Raw genomic sequence first — 16,930 nt, 5'->3', positions numbered from 1 at the left:
AGGTCTTGTTGTTGTGGATTGAATGGTTGATGGAATGGTTTTAGGGGGTTTGTGGTGCGCTGCTGGATCATGGTATACATGCTTGGGGTTGTGGACACGGAGGTCTGGAGTAATTGGTTTGGGGGGGGGGGTTGCTGCTGGGTCCATTGCTGGAGTATAAGGGGTGAGTGGGGCTCGCGAGATGGAGACGTCAAGGTTTTTGGATATGGGTTGAGTGTTTCTGTGTATAGAGTATGGAGATGGTGAGGATTGGGTTAATGGTCTGGGTTATGTGTGATTCGGGATATTTGTGAAGATATTAATGTGAGCGTGGGTGCCTTGTTCGGGTTAATGGTATAGGGTTGGGGTTTGGGGTTGGGGTTGGGGTCGGTGGGGATTGAGGATAGGGTGAGTTGCTGTAGAAGGGATTCAAGCTCTTGATTAGAACCTGTCTCCAGTTCTGTTTGTACTTTCCTGGGGTACTGGAAAGGATAATAAGGTACTGAATTAAGGTGGTGATTGGCATCTACTCGACAGTGCGGATGCTCGGAGCGGACGATATGTGAATAGCCTCACTTCTACAACACTTTTAGGAGTGCAGTAAATCACCAAGTATAGAATCTACAATGCACACCTGATTTGGTATATAACTTATTGGTGCTAGGAGTGCCTACCATCCAAACATACGCAATGCACCTTTTCAACCACCCTGAAGCCCTCCCACCTCCGACCAGACAGTATCACACCACCATTCAACTCAACGACTATATCATCCCAACCATCCCTCAACTCCAGGCGCCACGCACCCTCTTCCCTTCGGATTCTTCCATGTGAGCCAGACAATAATCCACAGCGGTGGCGTTCCACCCCGACCAACCCTATCTCTCCCAACCGCTGTTATCTCTCGCCAATCATCCCGTCTGGATACCCTCCACGCAACCTCCTTATCACCGCATGGCCCTGCATGCTTCTGTCTACAGCACTAAACCCCAGAAGGCGCACTGATCCGGGGTCCCCATCTGGGATCCAATCGATGCAACCGCAGCCTAGGAGCCCGTGGATCCGCATACCTTATCAGTTCGGTATACAGGCGATCCCTGGCCTTGGCATTGTGATATCATCTGGCCCACGGCCGATTACAGTCATAGCAATCACACCGCACGGGTTGCGATGTTGCTGCTGCCAAGGGGGTATTTGATAGGGCTGGGTCCTCGCGGGAACTGTTCTGCTGCTTTCGGTGGGAATTGATAAGGATCCTGGCTTGGCATGAGTCCCACGATCGGAATCGTTGGAGGAGCACTGTGGAGCCGCGCGCGATTGATGGCGACAGGTGGACGGGTCTGAGTCAGGCCAAGAAGATGTAAGGTTCGAATTATTACATATCGCTGCTTGGAGCGAGGGGCAGGGGGTGGATCTATATATACTGTGGGGGTGTCTTTCCCTTGCCAGCGTGACAAGAACCGGACGTAGTGGGATATACTCCCTGTTGTTTCACAATCTTGGTATAATTCATCTGTCCGACATGGCTGCGGTAAGTGGAAGGTCCCCGCTGTGGTTTGTTCTTTGTTCTCGTTTGATGTCAAAACTGATCGTCTTCTCGCGAACAGCCAGTCTATAATGCTTCGATGCCCGAGGGCGGCGACCCGCTCACGGTCGATGTCAACGCCCAGTTTGTGGGGTACGAGTACAATTATGTCTACATCGTCGCGTGCACCTTTATCGTCTTCATGATCCTGCCGGGCATTGGCTTGTTGTATAGTGGTTTGACGCGGAGGAAGTCTGCGATGGCCTTGCTGTTCCAGGCTTTCATGGTTCTTGCGGTGTGAGTTTGCGCCCGCTGCAGGTATTATGTGATATGTTGCAACCCCCGTGCTGATTCTCCTGCAGCTCGACCTTCCAGTGGCTATTTTGGGGGTACTCGTTGGCCTACTCGAGAGACGGAGGCCCATTCATTGGCACGCTGAAGAATTTCGGCTTGATGGAGGTCCTGGTAGCCCCATCGCCTGGCTCGGCCGTCCTGCCAGAAGTCGTGTTTTGCCTGTTCCAGCTGCTCTTTTGCGCATGCACAGTGAGACTCCCCTCCCAATCCGCCTCCGCATAGTCAGTGCTAAAAGCTAGACAGGTGATGATCGTTGTTGGTGGTACTTTTGAGAGAGGCGCGATCCTCCCTTCGCTCATCTTCAGCTTCTGGTGGGCTACGGTCGTCTACTGCCCGTTGGCTCGCTGGACCTGGAGCAGTAACGGATGGCTGTACAACCTTCCTGCCATTGACTTTGCGGGTGGCGGTCCGGTGCATATCGCGTCTGGTGTCTCGGCCTTAGCCTATGCTTTAATCCTCGGCAAAAGGAGAGATTACGGAGCACCGTCTTTCCGCAAACCCCACAACACCACGCTCATCTTTCTGGGAACCGTCTTGATTTGGACTGGCTGGCTTGGTTTTAATGTAAGTGTCACGCATGGTCTAGTGGCTTGCATGTGGTCTAATCTTTGAGGAATGCAGGGCGGTTCAAGTCTCAATGCGAGCATGCGTGCCATGGTGGCCGTCTTCAACACCAATACAGCTGGATGCACAGGTATCCTTGGCTGGGTCTTGGTGGATATGATCAAGCATCGAGGGAAGTTCTCTATAGTTGGTGCTTGTGAAGGTGCGATCGCCGGGTTGGTCGGAATCACCCCGGCTGCCGGCTGCGTGTCGTTCTGGCTCGCTGCCTGCATTGGGTTCATCACCGCGGTTGTCTGTTCCCTTCTTCAGAACGTGAACGAGTGGATCGGAGTCGATGAAGGCTTGGATGTTTTCAAGCTCCACGGCATTGGTGGAATGGTGGGCGCGTTCCTGACAGGCTTGTTCGCCAGCCAGAAGATCTCGGCCCTCGATGGCAGCAGTCTGGCGCCCGGAGCGATCGATGGAAACGGAGTGCAGGTTGGAAAGCAAATAGCGGAGATCTGCGCTATCTCCAGCTATTCGTTCGTGGTGACCTGCGCTCTGCTGTTGATTCTCAAGTATATCCCGGGCATGAACCTTCGGGTCAGTGAGGACGCCGAGTTGTTAGGGTTGGACTTGACCGAGTTCTTCGACGAGCAAATCGGGGATTGGTCGATCACTCAAGGAGGTGCCAGTCCTACCTTGATCGGAGTGTCGCAGAATTCATCCGGCTCCATCACCAAGGAGGAGTGCCAGGTGAAGGGAAGCGGGGTATAGACTCGCTGCGGAGTGCAATGTGCATTGTTTATTTTTGTGTTTAAGTTCAACAACTTGATTTCGGAGCGTTTGCCGATCTCTATGCCTGCAACTGCGGGAAATCGATAGACTGAGCAGCAGCAACAATGTGGTAGATTGTTTAGACGCGCGGCCTCCGATCGTCCACCGTATCGCGTTATTTGCATGGGTTGCACCACGAGATTCATAGCTGTAAGGTATTATTGGGTGTTGCTGTTTCTGACCGTGTTGGTTGTAGGCCGGGCCTGAGATGTCAAGCTCGGGCCGGATAAGCGGAATGATGCCATATCACCCCCGTCGAGCGACAACAGCCTGGCAGGGTACGGTGGAGAGGGCTATGGAGCTCCGGAGCTAAATCCGGATATATCGTCATCGTCACCAGATAACTAGGGAGAAATAGCCATGGCAGTCCAATGCAGGCGGGATGATCGGATACATCCGACGACCCTTGGTGTTCTCCAGTATAAAGAGATGGCTGGTTGGTGTCAGGCGTCCAACCGAAGTGAAGATGGAGTTGATACGGGAGAGAGAGGACAGTGCAGGTGGGTGGAAGAGGGGCAGGCTGTGGATGAAAGTGGGTGGTCGAGGAACCAATCACCAGCCAAGGCGGTGGAACAAGGCGTGCAGAGCTTACGTCAACCCCGGCCGGGGTATTTTCGTTGATTCATACATACTGTGTAGTACATTCTTGGACCAGGCAGGTCGAGACCCTTCCTCTTAATCTCCCGAAGATGTTAGGTAGATTGCCATTATCTGGGTGAAGCTGAAGAAGACATCTACTGGGAAAGATAATCAATGAGAGTCAATCTCATCATCGATCTATAATTAACCTCATCAAACGGCTTCCAATACGAACTCCCTACGGGTTAAAGTTGGAAGGGAAACGTGGTGCACTCCGTCTTCTACCTTTGTATACGCAAGTCTGGCCACTTCCCGACCATTCCCGGATAGGCTTAAAGGCACTCGTCCTGCATCCGTTCCCGTCTTATCGGCCTGCAAACCTTTTCGGCCGTTTTCCCTTCGTCTGCTCCCTCTCCAAACTAAATCATCAATCACTCACCCCTTCTCCTCCTCCTCCTAGACTACCATTCTTCACCTCCCCACTCCTCATTTCTCCCTTTACACTCCCTCCTGGTTCCGTCAACTTCCACTCCTGACTCTTACTTTCGGATTGGATCTCGGTTCCTCTCTACCTTTGACTTTCTACTTCATCTTGCCTCCTCGTAGCAAGAGCCATTCGTTTGTCACCCACTGTTCTTCCCGTCGACTGTCGCATCTCCCTTATCTGCGACCGGCTCCCCGCCCGGCTCCCCGTACCTTTTGCGATCACAACATCCACACCTTGCTTCGCACACCTTTCGACTGCTGACAACAATCGCTATCTATTTTCCCGCTGGTCGCTGACGCCGAGGTGGACATGCGGCTCGGATTGTTCACTCATCTACAATACTAATCATAATACCACCGTTGCGATCCCGATGGGCAAATGTAAGTTGCCGGTCGCCTTCCCCCCGCCGGAAGTGGATTTCCAGGGTGCTAATGCAGGGTCTCATAGGGCGCTATGGAGTCGTCCTGGACGCAGGCTCGTCTGTATGTTGAACACTGGTGGGCTCGATAAGTATTACGGTCGCTAATGCCTCGACAGGGGACTCGAGTTCATGTCTATCGATGGCTAGACAACGCCATCGCTCGCAAAGAGGCTGACGGAGATAAGCTCAAGTCTCTCCCGGAGATCAAAACAAAGTCCCATTGGACCAAGAAAATTCACCCAGGTACAACCTCCAGGAAGCGGTGGACGTTCGCAATTCGTATACTGGACTCACACTCATCTCTCGTAGGAGTATCCTCGTTCGCCAACAAACCGGAAGATGTAGGACACGAACACCTGGCAGAACTTCTCGAACATGCCCGTGAAATCGTACCCGATGATGCCATCAAAGACACCCCGATCTTTCTCCTTGCCACTGCCGGTATGCGCCTGCTGGGCGATGTCGAAAGGAAGGTCCTACTGAAGCAGATTTGCTCATACGTCGGCGCGAATTCGGATTTCTTGCTTCCCGACTGCGACGTTCACATCCAAGTTATCCCCGGAGTGACGGAAGGGTTGTACGGTTGGATCGCCACGAACTATCTGCTCGGAAGCTTCGACTCGCCGGGGTCCCACGATCACGGCAAGGGTCACCACACGTATGGGTTTTTGGATATGGGTGGCGCATCGGCACAGATCGCGTTCGCGCCCAACGCGACCGAGAGCGAGAAGCACGCGAATGACCTGACGCTACTGCGGCTGCGCAACATCGACGGATCGGACCAGGAACACAGGGTTTTCGTCACTTCATGGCTGGAGTTCGGGGTGCATGAGGCTCGGAGGCGCTTTGTAGAGTCTCTGCAGGCGGCCAGTGCTGTTGGAGGAGTCACGGAGCTCCCGGATCCCTGTTTACCTGCAGGATTGCGTACGACGCTTGATGGAAAGCCCCTGCCCCCAAATGACGACGGCATCCATTTATTGGGGACTGGAAAGTTTGATGAGTGCATGCGTCAAACATATCCTCTGCTGGACAAAGATGCGCCTTGTCCGGATCAGCCATGTCTCCTCCGTGGTGTGCATGTACCAGCCATTGACTTCGACGTAAACCATTTTGTCGGGATCAGCGAGTACTGGCATACGACTCACGAAATTTTCGAGATGGGCCACAAGGACAAAGCCTACGACTTTCACACCTACCAGGATCGCGTGCAGTCGTTCTGCTCCCAGGATTGGGCGAGCATTGAGGCTGGACTTGAAAGCCATCAATGGGGGAAGAAGGTCGATCGGGAATCAGCCTCCGAGGTTTGCTTCAAGGCATCATGGATCATCAATGTATTGCATGACGGCATTGGGATCCCTCGTGTAGGGTTGGATGCAATGAAAAGCTCGAACCACAACGGGACCAAGGAGGTGCTGTCTCATGGTCAAAGCAAAGGCTTTCTCGACTCATTCCAGGCTGCCGACAAGATCCAAGACACGGAAGTGAGCTGGACACTCGGAAAGATGGTTCTGTATGCATCCTCGCAGATTCCCATCGAAGCTCAAGAGGCACTCCCAGTTGGGTTCGGCAGCAATGTTGCCGGGGTCCCTGCCGACTTTCAATATCCGAGTGCCGAGCTGTTGCCCGATCCTGAAGGCGCACACAACGGATCATGGCGCGACGCCATGCTCGACAGCAGCCCGTCCCGCAGAGTGCCCGGTCTCATTCTCTTCCTGCTTATAATAGTCGTGGCTGCATTCTTCCTCTGCGGACGCAGCCGCCGACTCAAGATGTATCACAAGATCCAGAACGTCTTCGGTGGCGGTGGGCCTTCTCACCCCAGCTACCCCAAGAAACGGAGAATCTTCGGCGGCAAGCTGCCTTTCTTCGGCCCAAGAAGCCCCACCTATGAGCGCGTCCTCGAGGATGGCGCTGCTGCCTATGATCTCGGTGAGACCGCGTCCAGCCGCAGTTCCATCGATGGGGGACGTCCATCGGAAGCAGACTCCACGAAATTCTTGGCGCCGAAGCGGGCATCGAGCTGGGGAAGTGGGAGCAATACACCCACGTTCAAGTATGCGCTGGACAACTCATCTTCAGGGACTATTGGACTCGGTATTACCCCGAGTCCGGGTGTCTCGGCGATGGACCGACATGGTCTCGTGGTGAGGACGGAGAGTAGGGATCATCTGGCGCCGGTAGCACTGGGTCCGACGACGAATGGTCGCCGGTCCAGAGCTGGCAGTCCTTCTCGATCTCACCCCAACAAATCCCCAGTCATGACCCCTCTCACAGATGAATGATCTTTCTGTATGATTATGTTTATGTCTCCGTGTTGCATTTCCAGGAGTTGGTGTTCCCCGTTGTCAGGCCAGGACATGGATTGGAGTTGGTCGTGTAATTTCCGGAGTTGCTTCTTGGTACGATATTGTCGGGGCATGTGCTCTTGGGTACATAGTTGCTCTGTTCGAACCATTTGTCAAAGTATCAGACATAGCCGGTTTAGTCAATGCCAGGTGCAAACATTTACTTTCATGAAACCTTTTGAATCTGGGCATGGATACTGGGTACTGTAGAGAACAGCGTCACGTGCGCAAGGGTGTAAATGCTGAGTCAGGTGCTCACCGCCCCGGCAAAATCCTCAGTGGATTGTGAAGCCGGACAGGGCCAGTCGCAGCGGAGCTCCCGACTCTCATCCTGTTGTCATCAGCCACCGAAAAGCTTGCTATTTGCTGTCGTGTTCAATCCCGCTTCTTCCGATTTTTGATTGTTTACTTCGTGTTTCACGCGCATGATACCCTGTTTCAAACCGAGACCACACATCCACCGCCACCATGCGATTGACCGTCGAACTGATCCAAAATTCCCTCTCGTACATCAACCCGCTCAAGGACCGCGAGCTAGATCTCCGAGGTGCGTTTTTTTCACGGACCCCCCCCCCCCTCCACACCAACTGGTTCCCTTTCCCCGGAAATCTGAAAAGTCAGATACTACATCTTGTCTAAAGGAGCTGGATTGATATCGAATTGGTGGCGCGATTGGTGGTATGTAGGGCACAAGATCCCCGCGATTGAGAACCTGGGTATTGCCAAGGTGAGTTTGACCCCAGGCCCCAAGCCCCAAGCCCTCAAATATGTCCGGCGTCGGGATGGGACATGCACGAAGTTGAAGCACGAGCTAACCGGGGACTTCATCGGGTAAAGGACCAAGATGCAATCGACCTCACGGACAACGACATCACCACGCTCGGCAACTTCCCCTTCTTCCCGCGGCTGCACACCCTCCTCCTGGCGCGGAACCGCATCAAGCAGATCCAGCCGACGCTGGCGGCGTCGGTGCCAAACCTGACGGCCGTGAACCTGACGGCGAACGCGGTGGCGGAGCTGGCGGATCTGGACCCGCTGCGCGGGATGACTGGGTTGACGCATTTGGTGGTGTTGGAGAATCCGGTGACGAGGAAGGAGGTTAGTTCATCCCTTTGTTGTTTGTTTCAGGGGATCGGGGTTGGTGGGGTGGGAGGATGAAGCCATTCATGTTTCTTTTACCGGGGGCGGGGGGGGCGGGTTTCTGTCTTCGATTTCGGTATGCTAATCTCTGAACCCGGTAACAGCACTACCGCCACTACCTCGTCTGGCGCATCCCCAGCCTGCGGTTCCTGGACTACCAGAAGGTGAAGGACGCGGAGCGCGAGAAGGCGACAGAGCTGTTCGGCACGGCCGACGAGCCCTCGGCGCTGGCCTCGAAGATCATGGGCGTCAAGTCGCGGACGTTCGACGTGCCGGCCTCGGCGCAGCAGGCCGGGGCCGCCGGCGGGGACCGCGCGGTGCGGGTGAAGCTGACGGACCGGGAGCGCAAGCGCGTGGAGAAGCTGATCCGCGAGGCCAAGAGTCTGCAGGAGATCACGCGGTTGGAGCGCGAGCTGAACGAGGGCCGGATACCCGGGGGTGCGGTGGATTATGCGGATAGTGGGGATGAGATGGAGACTTAGTTGGAGGGGGTTTGTGTCATGTGGGTTTATTGTATACGGTTATTGTTTTAATGGAGTGTGGTTTGGTTTGGTTTGGTTTGGTTTGGGTGGTTTGGTGGTATTGTGTAGAGGTCTTTTGTATGAAGGATATCTCGTGGTTTAGGGGTGGTAGGGCTGGCTACGTTACAGCTAAAGCTTGAGTATTCTCGAAAGACCAACCATTTGGCCAAGATTGCTACTCTAGTGTATATGTGCTGAGTACGGCCTCCGGCCCCAATGCGAGCACAATTCACAATCAGATAAGATATCTTCACGTGAAGATAGGCCCCGACAACATCCGTGCTATAGTCGAAACGTCATCACCTTCCACAATTCCCTGATTCCAGATTCCAGCTGAACATTCATTCCTATTAATCCCCCCAACCTACTCCCACAATCCCACCACCTCAATCAACACGCCTACGCCCATTGAAGCTCCAAGACCCCACTAAGAATACACCCAAGCTGGCATCACAACCGCTACACCACCGCCTCAAACACCTCACCCGCCTCCTCCAACCCCAACTCCAACCCCAACCCCACCGACCCCTCACCACCACCACCACCACCACCGCCGCCACCAAAATGTCCCAAGCAGTAACAAAAGCAACCGCACCGTGGTCCCCCCTCCTCAAATCGCACCTAACCGCCAGCAAAAGCAAATCCTTCACCCTCTCCACCGTGACCCATCACCCGGCCTCCGGGCTGCCCGTCCCGCGCTCCCGCACCTGCGAGCTGCGCGGCTTCTTCCCGGCGGTGCTCAGCCTGCACCCCAGCGCCGCCGAGGCGCTGGACGCGCAGGGCATCGGCCGGCTCCCCCACGGACTGGAAAGCGACATGCCCGTGTTCACGACGGACATCCGGATGGCGAAGGTGGGCGAGTTGGGGGTGAGTGGCGGGCAGGTGGAGGGGGTGTTTTGGGTCGAGGAGGTGCAGGTGCAGTGGCGGGTGAGGGGGGGGACGGTTGTTTTGGGGGGTGGGGAGGAGGAACAGAAGGGGAGGGACGGGGTTTGGGACGGGGTTAGAGGGAAGGATTCCGGGCAGCAGGGTGAAGGGGAAGGGGAGTGGGGGTGGGAGAGGATGGTGACGACTTATTTCGCGAGTCATTCGCCGGTTATGCGAGGTATTTTTCCTTTCTTTTGGTCGGGGGTGGGATTGAGAGGGTAAGGGAGATGATGGGCTAATGGGTCACTTGTGGATGCAGGCACGTTTAGAAACCCGCCGCCGGGTGAGCCGCGGTCAAAGTATCCGGAGACTTCGGAGCTGAAGATTGGGCAGAAGGTTGAGGATTTGAAGGACCCCGTTGCGAGACGGAATTTCCGCGTCGTGGTTATCAAGCCCGAGGAGGTGGAGATGTTGGATCTTTCCAAGGCGCCGGATGCTGTGCGCAAGAGGTGGACTGTTGTGCGGGATGGGGATACTGAGAAGTGGGAGGAGGTCGAGCTGTGGCCTTGATTTCCTTGAGATTGTTTGGGGAGGTGATTGGCACAAAGAGAGTGTCTTCTGGGAAGGCTCTAGTTCTTTGTGTTGACAACGGATTCACGAAAGATGGGGAAAGGTTCAATGACTCTTTCAGAAATCTACTGCTGAAACCATTGTCGCCTTTGTCCAGACAAAGGCATGTCTTGTGCCCCGATATAGCTCGGTCGAGTTGGGACTGCTATGCCTTCAGGTTGTCCCGATATAGATCATCGTCGTCTCAGCTCCTTGTATTCGAGTCGATTCAATGAGCCATCATTGTAGATATCCTCATGCTGAATGCTCGAGTAGCTCTATCTTCCGGATATATAGAATGGCGGCCGGGACTCGCACCGGATATTGACAGCAATCCCACAGCCAGCTAGCTACTATCATCCCGCGATTCCAATCACTATAGCTTTTTACCCCAACTCCATAATAGCCTATTCCTACCTTCGCAATCAGTTGATCCATGGCCCGAGTCATAAATACAGGACCCGGAGACACCGGTGCCAAGGTTGCTGGAACGGCCCAGAAGAGGCAGACTAGATCGACCACCAGCACACAGAAGACTGCACAGGTAACCACTGGGCCATCGACTGGAACGGTGCCCACCGCTGGAAAGCAGGCTGCTCAGCCTACTGGCCCAGTGGCCGGTCCATCAACCACAAGAGTGCCTGCCGCTACAAAGCAGGCCACTCAACTTACGGGCTCAGTAGCTGGGCCCTCGACCGGAAACGGGCCTGCCGCTACAAAGCAGGCTGCTCAGCCTACTAGTTCAGTGGCCGGACCATCGACCGCAAAGGTAGCTGCAAAGACAGCTGCGAAGAAGAAGAAAAAGGTTTGTTGCGCATTGTCTGACAAAGAAGCTGTCTTTCGCCATGCCTGTACTAACTGTTGCAATATCAGTCCACGCGTGGTAGACCTAGAAAAGCATGCTCACCATGTCGCCGCGCCAGAAAGAAATGCATACATATGGGAGAGGAGGATGAGGATGACGAAGAGGAAGAGGAAGAGGAAAATGATGATGATCAGAAGAAGCTTTCTGAAAAGGCGAAGGGTAAACAAAAGATGAAGAGTGCCGCTGATGATGGCGGTGATGATGGTGATGGTGATGATGATGGCGGCGACGGCGACGATGATCAGAAGCAGGTGTCTGAGAAGGCGAAGGGCAAACAAAAGAGAAAGCGTGCCAATGACAATGACGATGACGATGACGATGCTCCAGGCACGAAACCAGCGAAGAAACGGGGTCGGCCTGCTAAGAATCAAGCAGCTGTTGCTGGTCCTTCAGGGAGTGCTTCTGCAGCACCTGCAAACTTATCCAACCCACTGACGGCTGCCGGGCTCATCGTCACACACCAATACATGAGTCAGCAATTGGGCCAGCGACTCGACAATGCCGAAAAGAAATGGACAGATGCCATGGATGCCATGATGGAGGCCAAGGAAGCTTTGGATGCCTGGAAAGACTTCTACTTAAAGCACAAGGAATCGCCCAGTTAGCCAATCTCGGGAGGCCTCAGCTCAGCAGCTGAGCTCAATTAGCATGTATAGAGCATATTTTTTGCGGAGCAATAGAGTTCGTTCATTTGTTTCACTTGGTGCCTTGGGTTAGCTCGACTATCAGAACTCAGAGGCGAAATTGTGGCTGATTGAAGCCTATGATTCGAATAATGTTCGGCAAAGCCGAAATTACTCGGCATAACACTGGTGGCTTGCACATGACGAAGCTGTGTTCCAGAGGACGATCAAATAATGCACGGGCAAAAGCGTCCAGCAAAGGTTGTGTGATCCGTAGAAAGTTGGCAAGGTATCGTTTGGACCGCATGCTCTCTTGCGGGACATTTTCTGAAGTACTATGTCGTGCGTCGTGACCGGTGGGCGGATCGATAAGCATTAACATCTCGTGCTCGATACCGTACCGGTATGTTCACCAACCAAGGAATCACCGAAGGACATGTCATCGCGGCCAGGGGGTGTTACCTCCCTTCCATTTTCGAAGGATCACACAACATAAGAACCACCGAGCCAACCAGCTACCGGTTTCCTGACTTGGGGCGATCGGCATTTCCACCTAGTCAAGCACAGAAAAAAAAGACGGAAGCTAAACATCTGATAGACTGGAAGACATGTTAACTTAACAGCTACGTGGGTTTTGATCGTCGGCTTGAAACTCATCCCTAAGGAGGGGAGCTGGGAGGGTATAATGTTCGGATATAAGCAGCACGGTGAGGATGCTAGCGCATCCCCGCCGTCATCCGCCGCAAGGTGCATATAGACCGTTACGTGTCATGACTCGCTTGGGTAAAGTCGCCGTTGCCATAATCAAACAAAGCGACCATTGCGTTCGGATCTCCCCTGCTGGCTGCATCGTTCATGGATTCCTTGCTTGTTCGACAGTCATAGTCATCGGCACCAGGCAGGAGGAGGAGCGGAACGGTTGGACAAGGTGCATGCTGGTTTCCAACTCGCTTGTGGTCGCCGAGGCACGTGCTGCCACTCTAGTGCAATTGAGTTGTGAGACTTCAGTTGTTTGAGATTAATGAACGGTCAGGCTTCGAGAAAACATCAAACCTCAAACATATGGAGGGTCTCATTTTCTAAAAGGTACTCCGTACAGTCCTCCGTTTTCTGTCGACCAGTGTTGCGGCTGAAGATGCGAGTCAGCGACTTTACTGGAGGGGAGTCAACGGCCCCCATTAATGAATCAGGAACTAAAGCAAGCAGTGGCAGTGGAAGTGAGAAGTGGAAGGAACCGTAGCGGTACTTCATTAGCGGCTGTTCACCGCTTGTCCATCGCTTGCAGGGAACATGGATGTGATTCCATCTCGGAGTCGATTGTTCTTGGAAGGAAAGCGACAGGAAAAGGAGCAGTAGTAATACTCGTAGTAATACTCGTAGTAGAATTTCCCAGCCATCACATGGTCAACAACAGTACTCCGTAGTAGTTGTAGAGAAAGGGAAGGAAGCTTCCGTCCTGTCCGAGTGGCCGGAAGGGAGGAGATGTACAGTACAGTACAGGTAATCATACGGGCCCAGTTCACAGACCCACGCTTCGGGCTTCACTTTTCGGGGACGTCACTTTTAGCTTCCTCTGTAACTTCTTCCCGCCAAACCTACCGGTCTTCATTCTTACTCTCTTTTCCTTTGGCTGTTGCTCTCTCTGGCTCTGCTCTCTCGCTCCTCTCCCTCTCTCATCCTGAGTCCTTTTCACCAGCATTCCCCCCTCCCTTCTTCCCCCTCTCCCCCCTCTCTCCTTTCCCCTCATCTTACTGCTCTCACTCTTTTCCCCCCCACTCATCTTGCTAAAATTCTGTTCTTATTCATCTTTTGTTTGATGTTATTGTTTGCTTTAATCTAAATCTCCCGTCCGCTAATTTAGTGCCACACACCTTCGCGTGCACTAGTCCCTGACCCATGGAGCCATCATTGTAAGGGTCTTATTAGAGTAGCTCGCCCAGGCTCAACCTCATCATCATCATCATCATCATCATCATCATACCGAACCTTCTCTCCTTTATCGGCCATTCCTAACGTTCTCGCGACGAGACGACCTACCATTGTACCGTCCCCCTTTCATCGCTCCTGGCCGGTCAACAGGGTAGCTTCTAAATCCCGGGGACTATCGCGCGGTCCCACAACCTTCCAGATCGACCTCGGACTCGGAAGTACATATCCGAGGGCCGAAGTGCACTTTTCACCCCTTTCCCAAATCAAAAACACCAATCCACACCATGACCACCGGCGAACAGATGGACGCTCTGGGAGCGTTTTCTTATCTGTCGAACAATGCACCCACTTGGATTGGCCAACTTTCTGATCTAGCTAATCACACTGCCGCGAAACACGCTGAATACGCCAATGCCTACAAACGACACGCCGCCCAGAGAATCCGCCGCCGCAGGAACAGCTCCATCTGCTCCATTCGCACGGATGACTTGAACTCGACACTTTCCAACACCGAGAGCCCGACCCTCTCATCTGGACCTGCAGCTCGAGAAGGAACTGCAATCACCACTCCGAATACCTCCCAAAATCAGCCGAATTCGAACCCCCGGAAACGCGGAGCCGACGAGGCACCCTCGGTGGACTCGAGTGATGGGGACATCTTCGTCAGTACACGGCATAACCTCATCATCGAGTATGATGGACACACACAGAAGACCTTGGAGGAAATGGTCCGCAATATTGGGACTGCCCGCAATAACATTCGAAAAGGAAAGTTGGCACAGCTGCGCACGCCCGGATATCGCAGTGCCATGCTGAGTCGCGGTCCAAGGATGTCCCCAATCACTGCCTCGCTTGCAAGCCCTATCTCAACGGAGGATGACCTTTTGGCCAGCATCCGTAATGCTCGGAGACAAGCCCCCCCGGCGCCCCGAGCCCCGGCCGCGTCGCAGGCATCCCCCTTTGATGACGCAGAGAAACAGCTGGAGGTTGTCCATGGACTGTGTGAAACCGCCGCCTACCATTTCCTCCGGGCGGGCGACTGTGCAGCAGAATTAAGCACGGTAAAGCAAAAGCTTCAGAGCTTGCTCGACCTGGCCACCAGAGAAGTACACCGACTCAAGGCAGAGCAACCACACGGGGCTGAGATGCCGGAGAAGAAAGTACCAACGCCTGAGCCACTACCTGCCCCAACAAAGACAACCACGGACGGCGGCCATTCCGTAACGAAGATGGATACCATTGAGGTGGATGACGGATCTGACTCGGTCGAGTCCATTGACTTGACGGTCTTTCGATCCAGCCGGATCCGCCGATAGAAAAACAAAGGTTCAAAAATTGAAACACAGCATTTGGCGGGGACACTCATTTTACAGCATGCAACGGGGGTAAAACAAGCATTCGTTCTAATCTTGCACCGGCGATGATACCACTGAACCAACCACACATACCAGCGATTCCTTTTTCGATTTCCCTTGGGACTGATGCACTTGCCCAGCGTTCTTCCATATATGCAAGCGAGCGTGGCTGTCATCTAATCAATCAATAGCGTGGTCTGGTCTTAGCATCATGGAGTTTAGCCTTTCCTCTCCTTAGTCTAGCATTTACATAAGTTACAAAGTTACTTGACATGTGCCTGGCATCAATCCAATTTCCATCAACCATATTCTACTGTATCTATCAACCCTCATCTACTTTGTAATATAAGCGACCACTCTATCTCACCCTAGTAGTGCACCCGTTCCCCGATCCCAGTCTCAAACCCGACCGACTTAGTCCAGTAACGAAAAAAAAAAAACAAAACCCACCCGAACAATACCGGGCTCCATCCACCCGCATGATCGGGCTCCACTCGTCCACGGCAGATTTGAACAAAATCACATCATTGGCTAGAGGTAATCATCATCTGCAGCCTGCCATCCGAGCAGAAACAAAAAAAAAAGTGACAGGGATCTTTGATGATTTAGCAAGAGGAGGGGGGGAGCAGGGAAGCCACTCCCGGATGACGGATGACGGCTGATGGCTGACGGCTCGGGGCAATCAAAACCTTCGACCTAAACCGTCCTAACCCACATAAGAATGTTTGGCATTGACTATGTGCTAAGGAAAGCAAGCTTCTTTGACTCGTGTCCCGATGGGCCAATCATGGGGTCGTGGGGGGTGGGAATCGGGGGGGCTATCGGGGAGGGAGATGGTTCGGGAGGTTTGGATGGGTATAGGGATGGGGATGGGGGATGGGTGTGTAGGTACAGTACTCTCAGTAAGTGAGGTGTTGTGTGGTAGGATATGCTCTGCAGAAGTGGCGAGCTTGGTGGTGTTACCTTGGTTGTTGGGGGAATTCGGGGAATGGTTCTTTGTTGTGGATAGGAAGATTTGGGGTTGGATGGTCTGTGGTGATAGCGAGATCGGGAGGGTGCCTTGGGGACTCGAGGGAGGAAACTTGGAAAGCTTTGACTCTGGAAGAACAAGTGTGAGTGCCAGCCTGGAGAGAGTGGACGGTATTGTACGTACTTCTTTAGGGCGATCGGGGAAGTTACTAAGGGTGGGGATGACAGGTACGTAAAGGTAAGTTTAGGGGGGCGCTAGACCTAGAGGGGAATAAGTTCGTGGTCGAGACAGCGGCCGCTGCCGGGCTGGTGGGTGGCTCGTGAGTGGGTTAGCGAAGTTGGCGATCGATGTCGGAAAGGCTTTGTGCAGGGCAATCATGACAGCAGTACGTTATTGATGGACTGAAGTCAGGATCTCGGATCTCTTGTTTCGCTTTTGAGTCGTTGGAAATTCGGTTGAGTTGCCTGTTATTCGATTCAATTCACAATGACATGGTGCGTGAGATTATCGACCGTGCTGCTGTGCATAGCATCTGTCGCATCACCCAGCCTGCTATAGGAGGCTGGTGTTTTCACCCATCTCGGACTGGAAGTCGAATGATGGGTGCAGTCGCTATCTCAAATATCTTCGAGTCTCTCGCGTTGGGTCAACTGAGGCTTTGCGATGATTTCTTCCACAGCATCGAGGGAACTCTCGAAATAAATCCCAACAAGGCATCGAACCAGTACAGTGCATCCATAAGCTTTATCGTCTTGCATCTATCTAATACATAAAGGGCCGATCTTATCTGATCTGGTACCTAATCTCACTTTCTGTCTTACCTACTCAGTACCCTTCCCTAAATCTTGATCTTTGGACTAAGCCACCTGGCCTATTGGCCCGACCTGAATGTGGCCCTGTTCTGCGAGCTCTTGTATCACGCAAAGCTTGCTGATTAGCATCTCTGCTTGGTCCCGGATGGTTAAGAGGTACGGGCGAGGCAGG

The 16,930-nt window shown here is 53.4% G+C and overlaps 7 protein-coding genes across 7 annotated transcripts; all 7 read left to right on the top strand.

Annotated features, from left to right (window-relative positions):
- Positions 1 to 1,501: 1,501 nt before the first annotated feature.
- BO86DRAFT_400231 (ammonium transporter) lies at positions 1,502 to 3,178 on the top strand (the record flags this gene model as incomplete). The annotated part of the gene is made up of 5 exons (XM_025673696.1): positions 1,502 to 1,510; positions 1,587 to 1,801; positions 1,867 to 2,047; positions 2,102 to 2,422; positions 2,480 to 3,178. 5 exons carry the CDS (start codon positions 1,502 to 1,504, stop codon positions 3,176 to 3,178), a joined length of 1,425 nt encoding a protein of 474 aa, XP_025527165.1.
- A 1,336-nt stretch (positions 3,179 to 4,514) lies between these two features.
- On the top strand, positions 4,515 to 7,039 carry BO86DRAFT_103599 (putative nucleoside diphosphatase (Ynd1)). Its single transcript, XM_025665883.1, has 4 exons — positions 4,515 to 4,684; positions 4,752 to 4,786; positions 4,842 to 4,968; positions 5,035 to 7,039. Exons 1-4 carry the CDS (start codon positions 4,675 to 4,677, stop codon positions 7,005 to 7,007), a joined length of 2,145 nt encoding a protein of 714 aa, XP_025527164.1. The 5' UTR covers positions 4,515 to 4,674; the 3' UTR covers positions 7,008 to 7,039.
- A 442-nt stretch (positions 7,040 to 7,481) lies between these two features.
- Positions 7,482 to 8,895, top strand: lea1 (U2 snRNP complex subunit LEA1). The gene is made up of 4 exons (XM_025669974.1): positions 7,482 to 7,617; positions 7,757 to 7,797; positions 7,908 to 8,168; positions 8,315 to 8,895. Exons 1-4 carry the CDS (start codon positions 7,539 to 7,541, stop codon positions 8,690 to 8,692), a joined length of 759 nt encoding a protein of 252 aa, XP_025527163.1. The 5' UTR covers positions 7,482 to 7,538; the 3' UTR covers positions 8,693 to 8,895.
- Positions 8,896 to 9,736: 841 nt separating this feature from the next.
- On the top strand, positions 9,737 to 10,497 carry BO86DRAFT_389731 (uncharacterized protein). Its single transcript, XM_025672214.1, has 2 exons — positions 9,737 to 9,833; positions 9,915 to 10,497. Exons 1-2 carry the CDS (start codon positions 9,827 to 9,829, stop codon positions 10,163 to 10,165), a joined length of 258 nt encoding a protein of 85 aa, XP_025527162.1. The 5' UTR covers positions 9,737 to 9,826; the 3' UTR covers positions 10,166 to 10,497.
- Positions 10,498 to 10,640: 143 nt separating this feature from the next.
- On the top strand, positions 10,641 to 11,674 carry BO86DRAFT_379850 (uncharacterized protein; the record flags this gene model as incomplete). Its single annotated transcript, XM_025670690.1, has 2 exons — positions 10,641 to 11,009; positions 11,078 to 11,674. 2 exons carry the CDS (start codon positions 10,641 to 10,643, stop codon positions 11,672 to 11,674), a joined length of 966 nt encoding a protein of 321 aa, XP_025527161.1.
- A 566-nt stretch (positions 11,675 to 12,240) lies between these two features.
- Positions 12,241 to 12,854, top strand: BO86DRAFT_103732 (uncharacterized protein). The gene is made up of 2 exons (XM_025665884.1): positions 12,241 to 12,720; positions 12,779 to 12,854. The coding sequence occupies exon 1, from the start codon at positions 12,406 to 12,408 to the stop codon at positions 12,706 to 12,708; it is 303 nt and encodes a 100-aa protein (XP_025527160.1). The 5' UTR covers positions 12,241 to 12,405; the 3' UTR covers positions 12,709 to 12,720; positions 12,779 to 12,854.
- A 608-nt stretch (positions 12,855 to 13,462) lies between these two features.
- On the top strand, positions 13,463 to 15,264 carry BO86DRAFT_389729 (uncharacterized protein). Its single transcript, XM_025672213.1, has one exon. It carries the CDS (start codon positions 13,906 to 13,908, stop codon positions 14,935 to 14,937), a length of 1,032 nt encoding a protein of 343 aa, XP_025527159.1. The 5' UTR covers positions 13,463 to 13,905; the 3' UTR covers positions 14,938 to 15,264.
- Positions 15,265 to 16,930: the final 1,666 nt, after the last annotated feature.

Source organism: Aspergillus japonicus, assembly GCF_003184785.1.
Source record: "Aspergillus japonicus CBS 114.51 unplaced genomic scaffold BO86scaffold_28, whole genome shotgun sequence".
In the NCBI taxonomy this organism is placed as follows: Eukaryota; Fungi; Ascomycota; class Eurotiomycetes; order Eurotiales; family Aspergillaceae; genus Aspergillus; species Aspergillus japonicus.
This window is presented reverse-complemented; position numbering and strand designations above follow the sequence as displayed.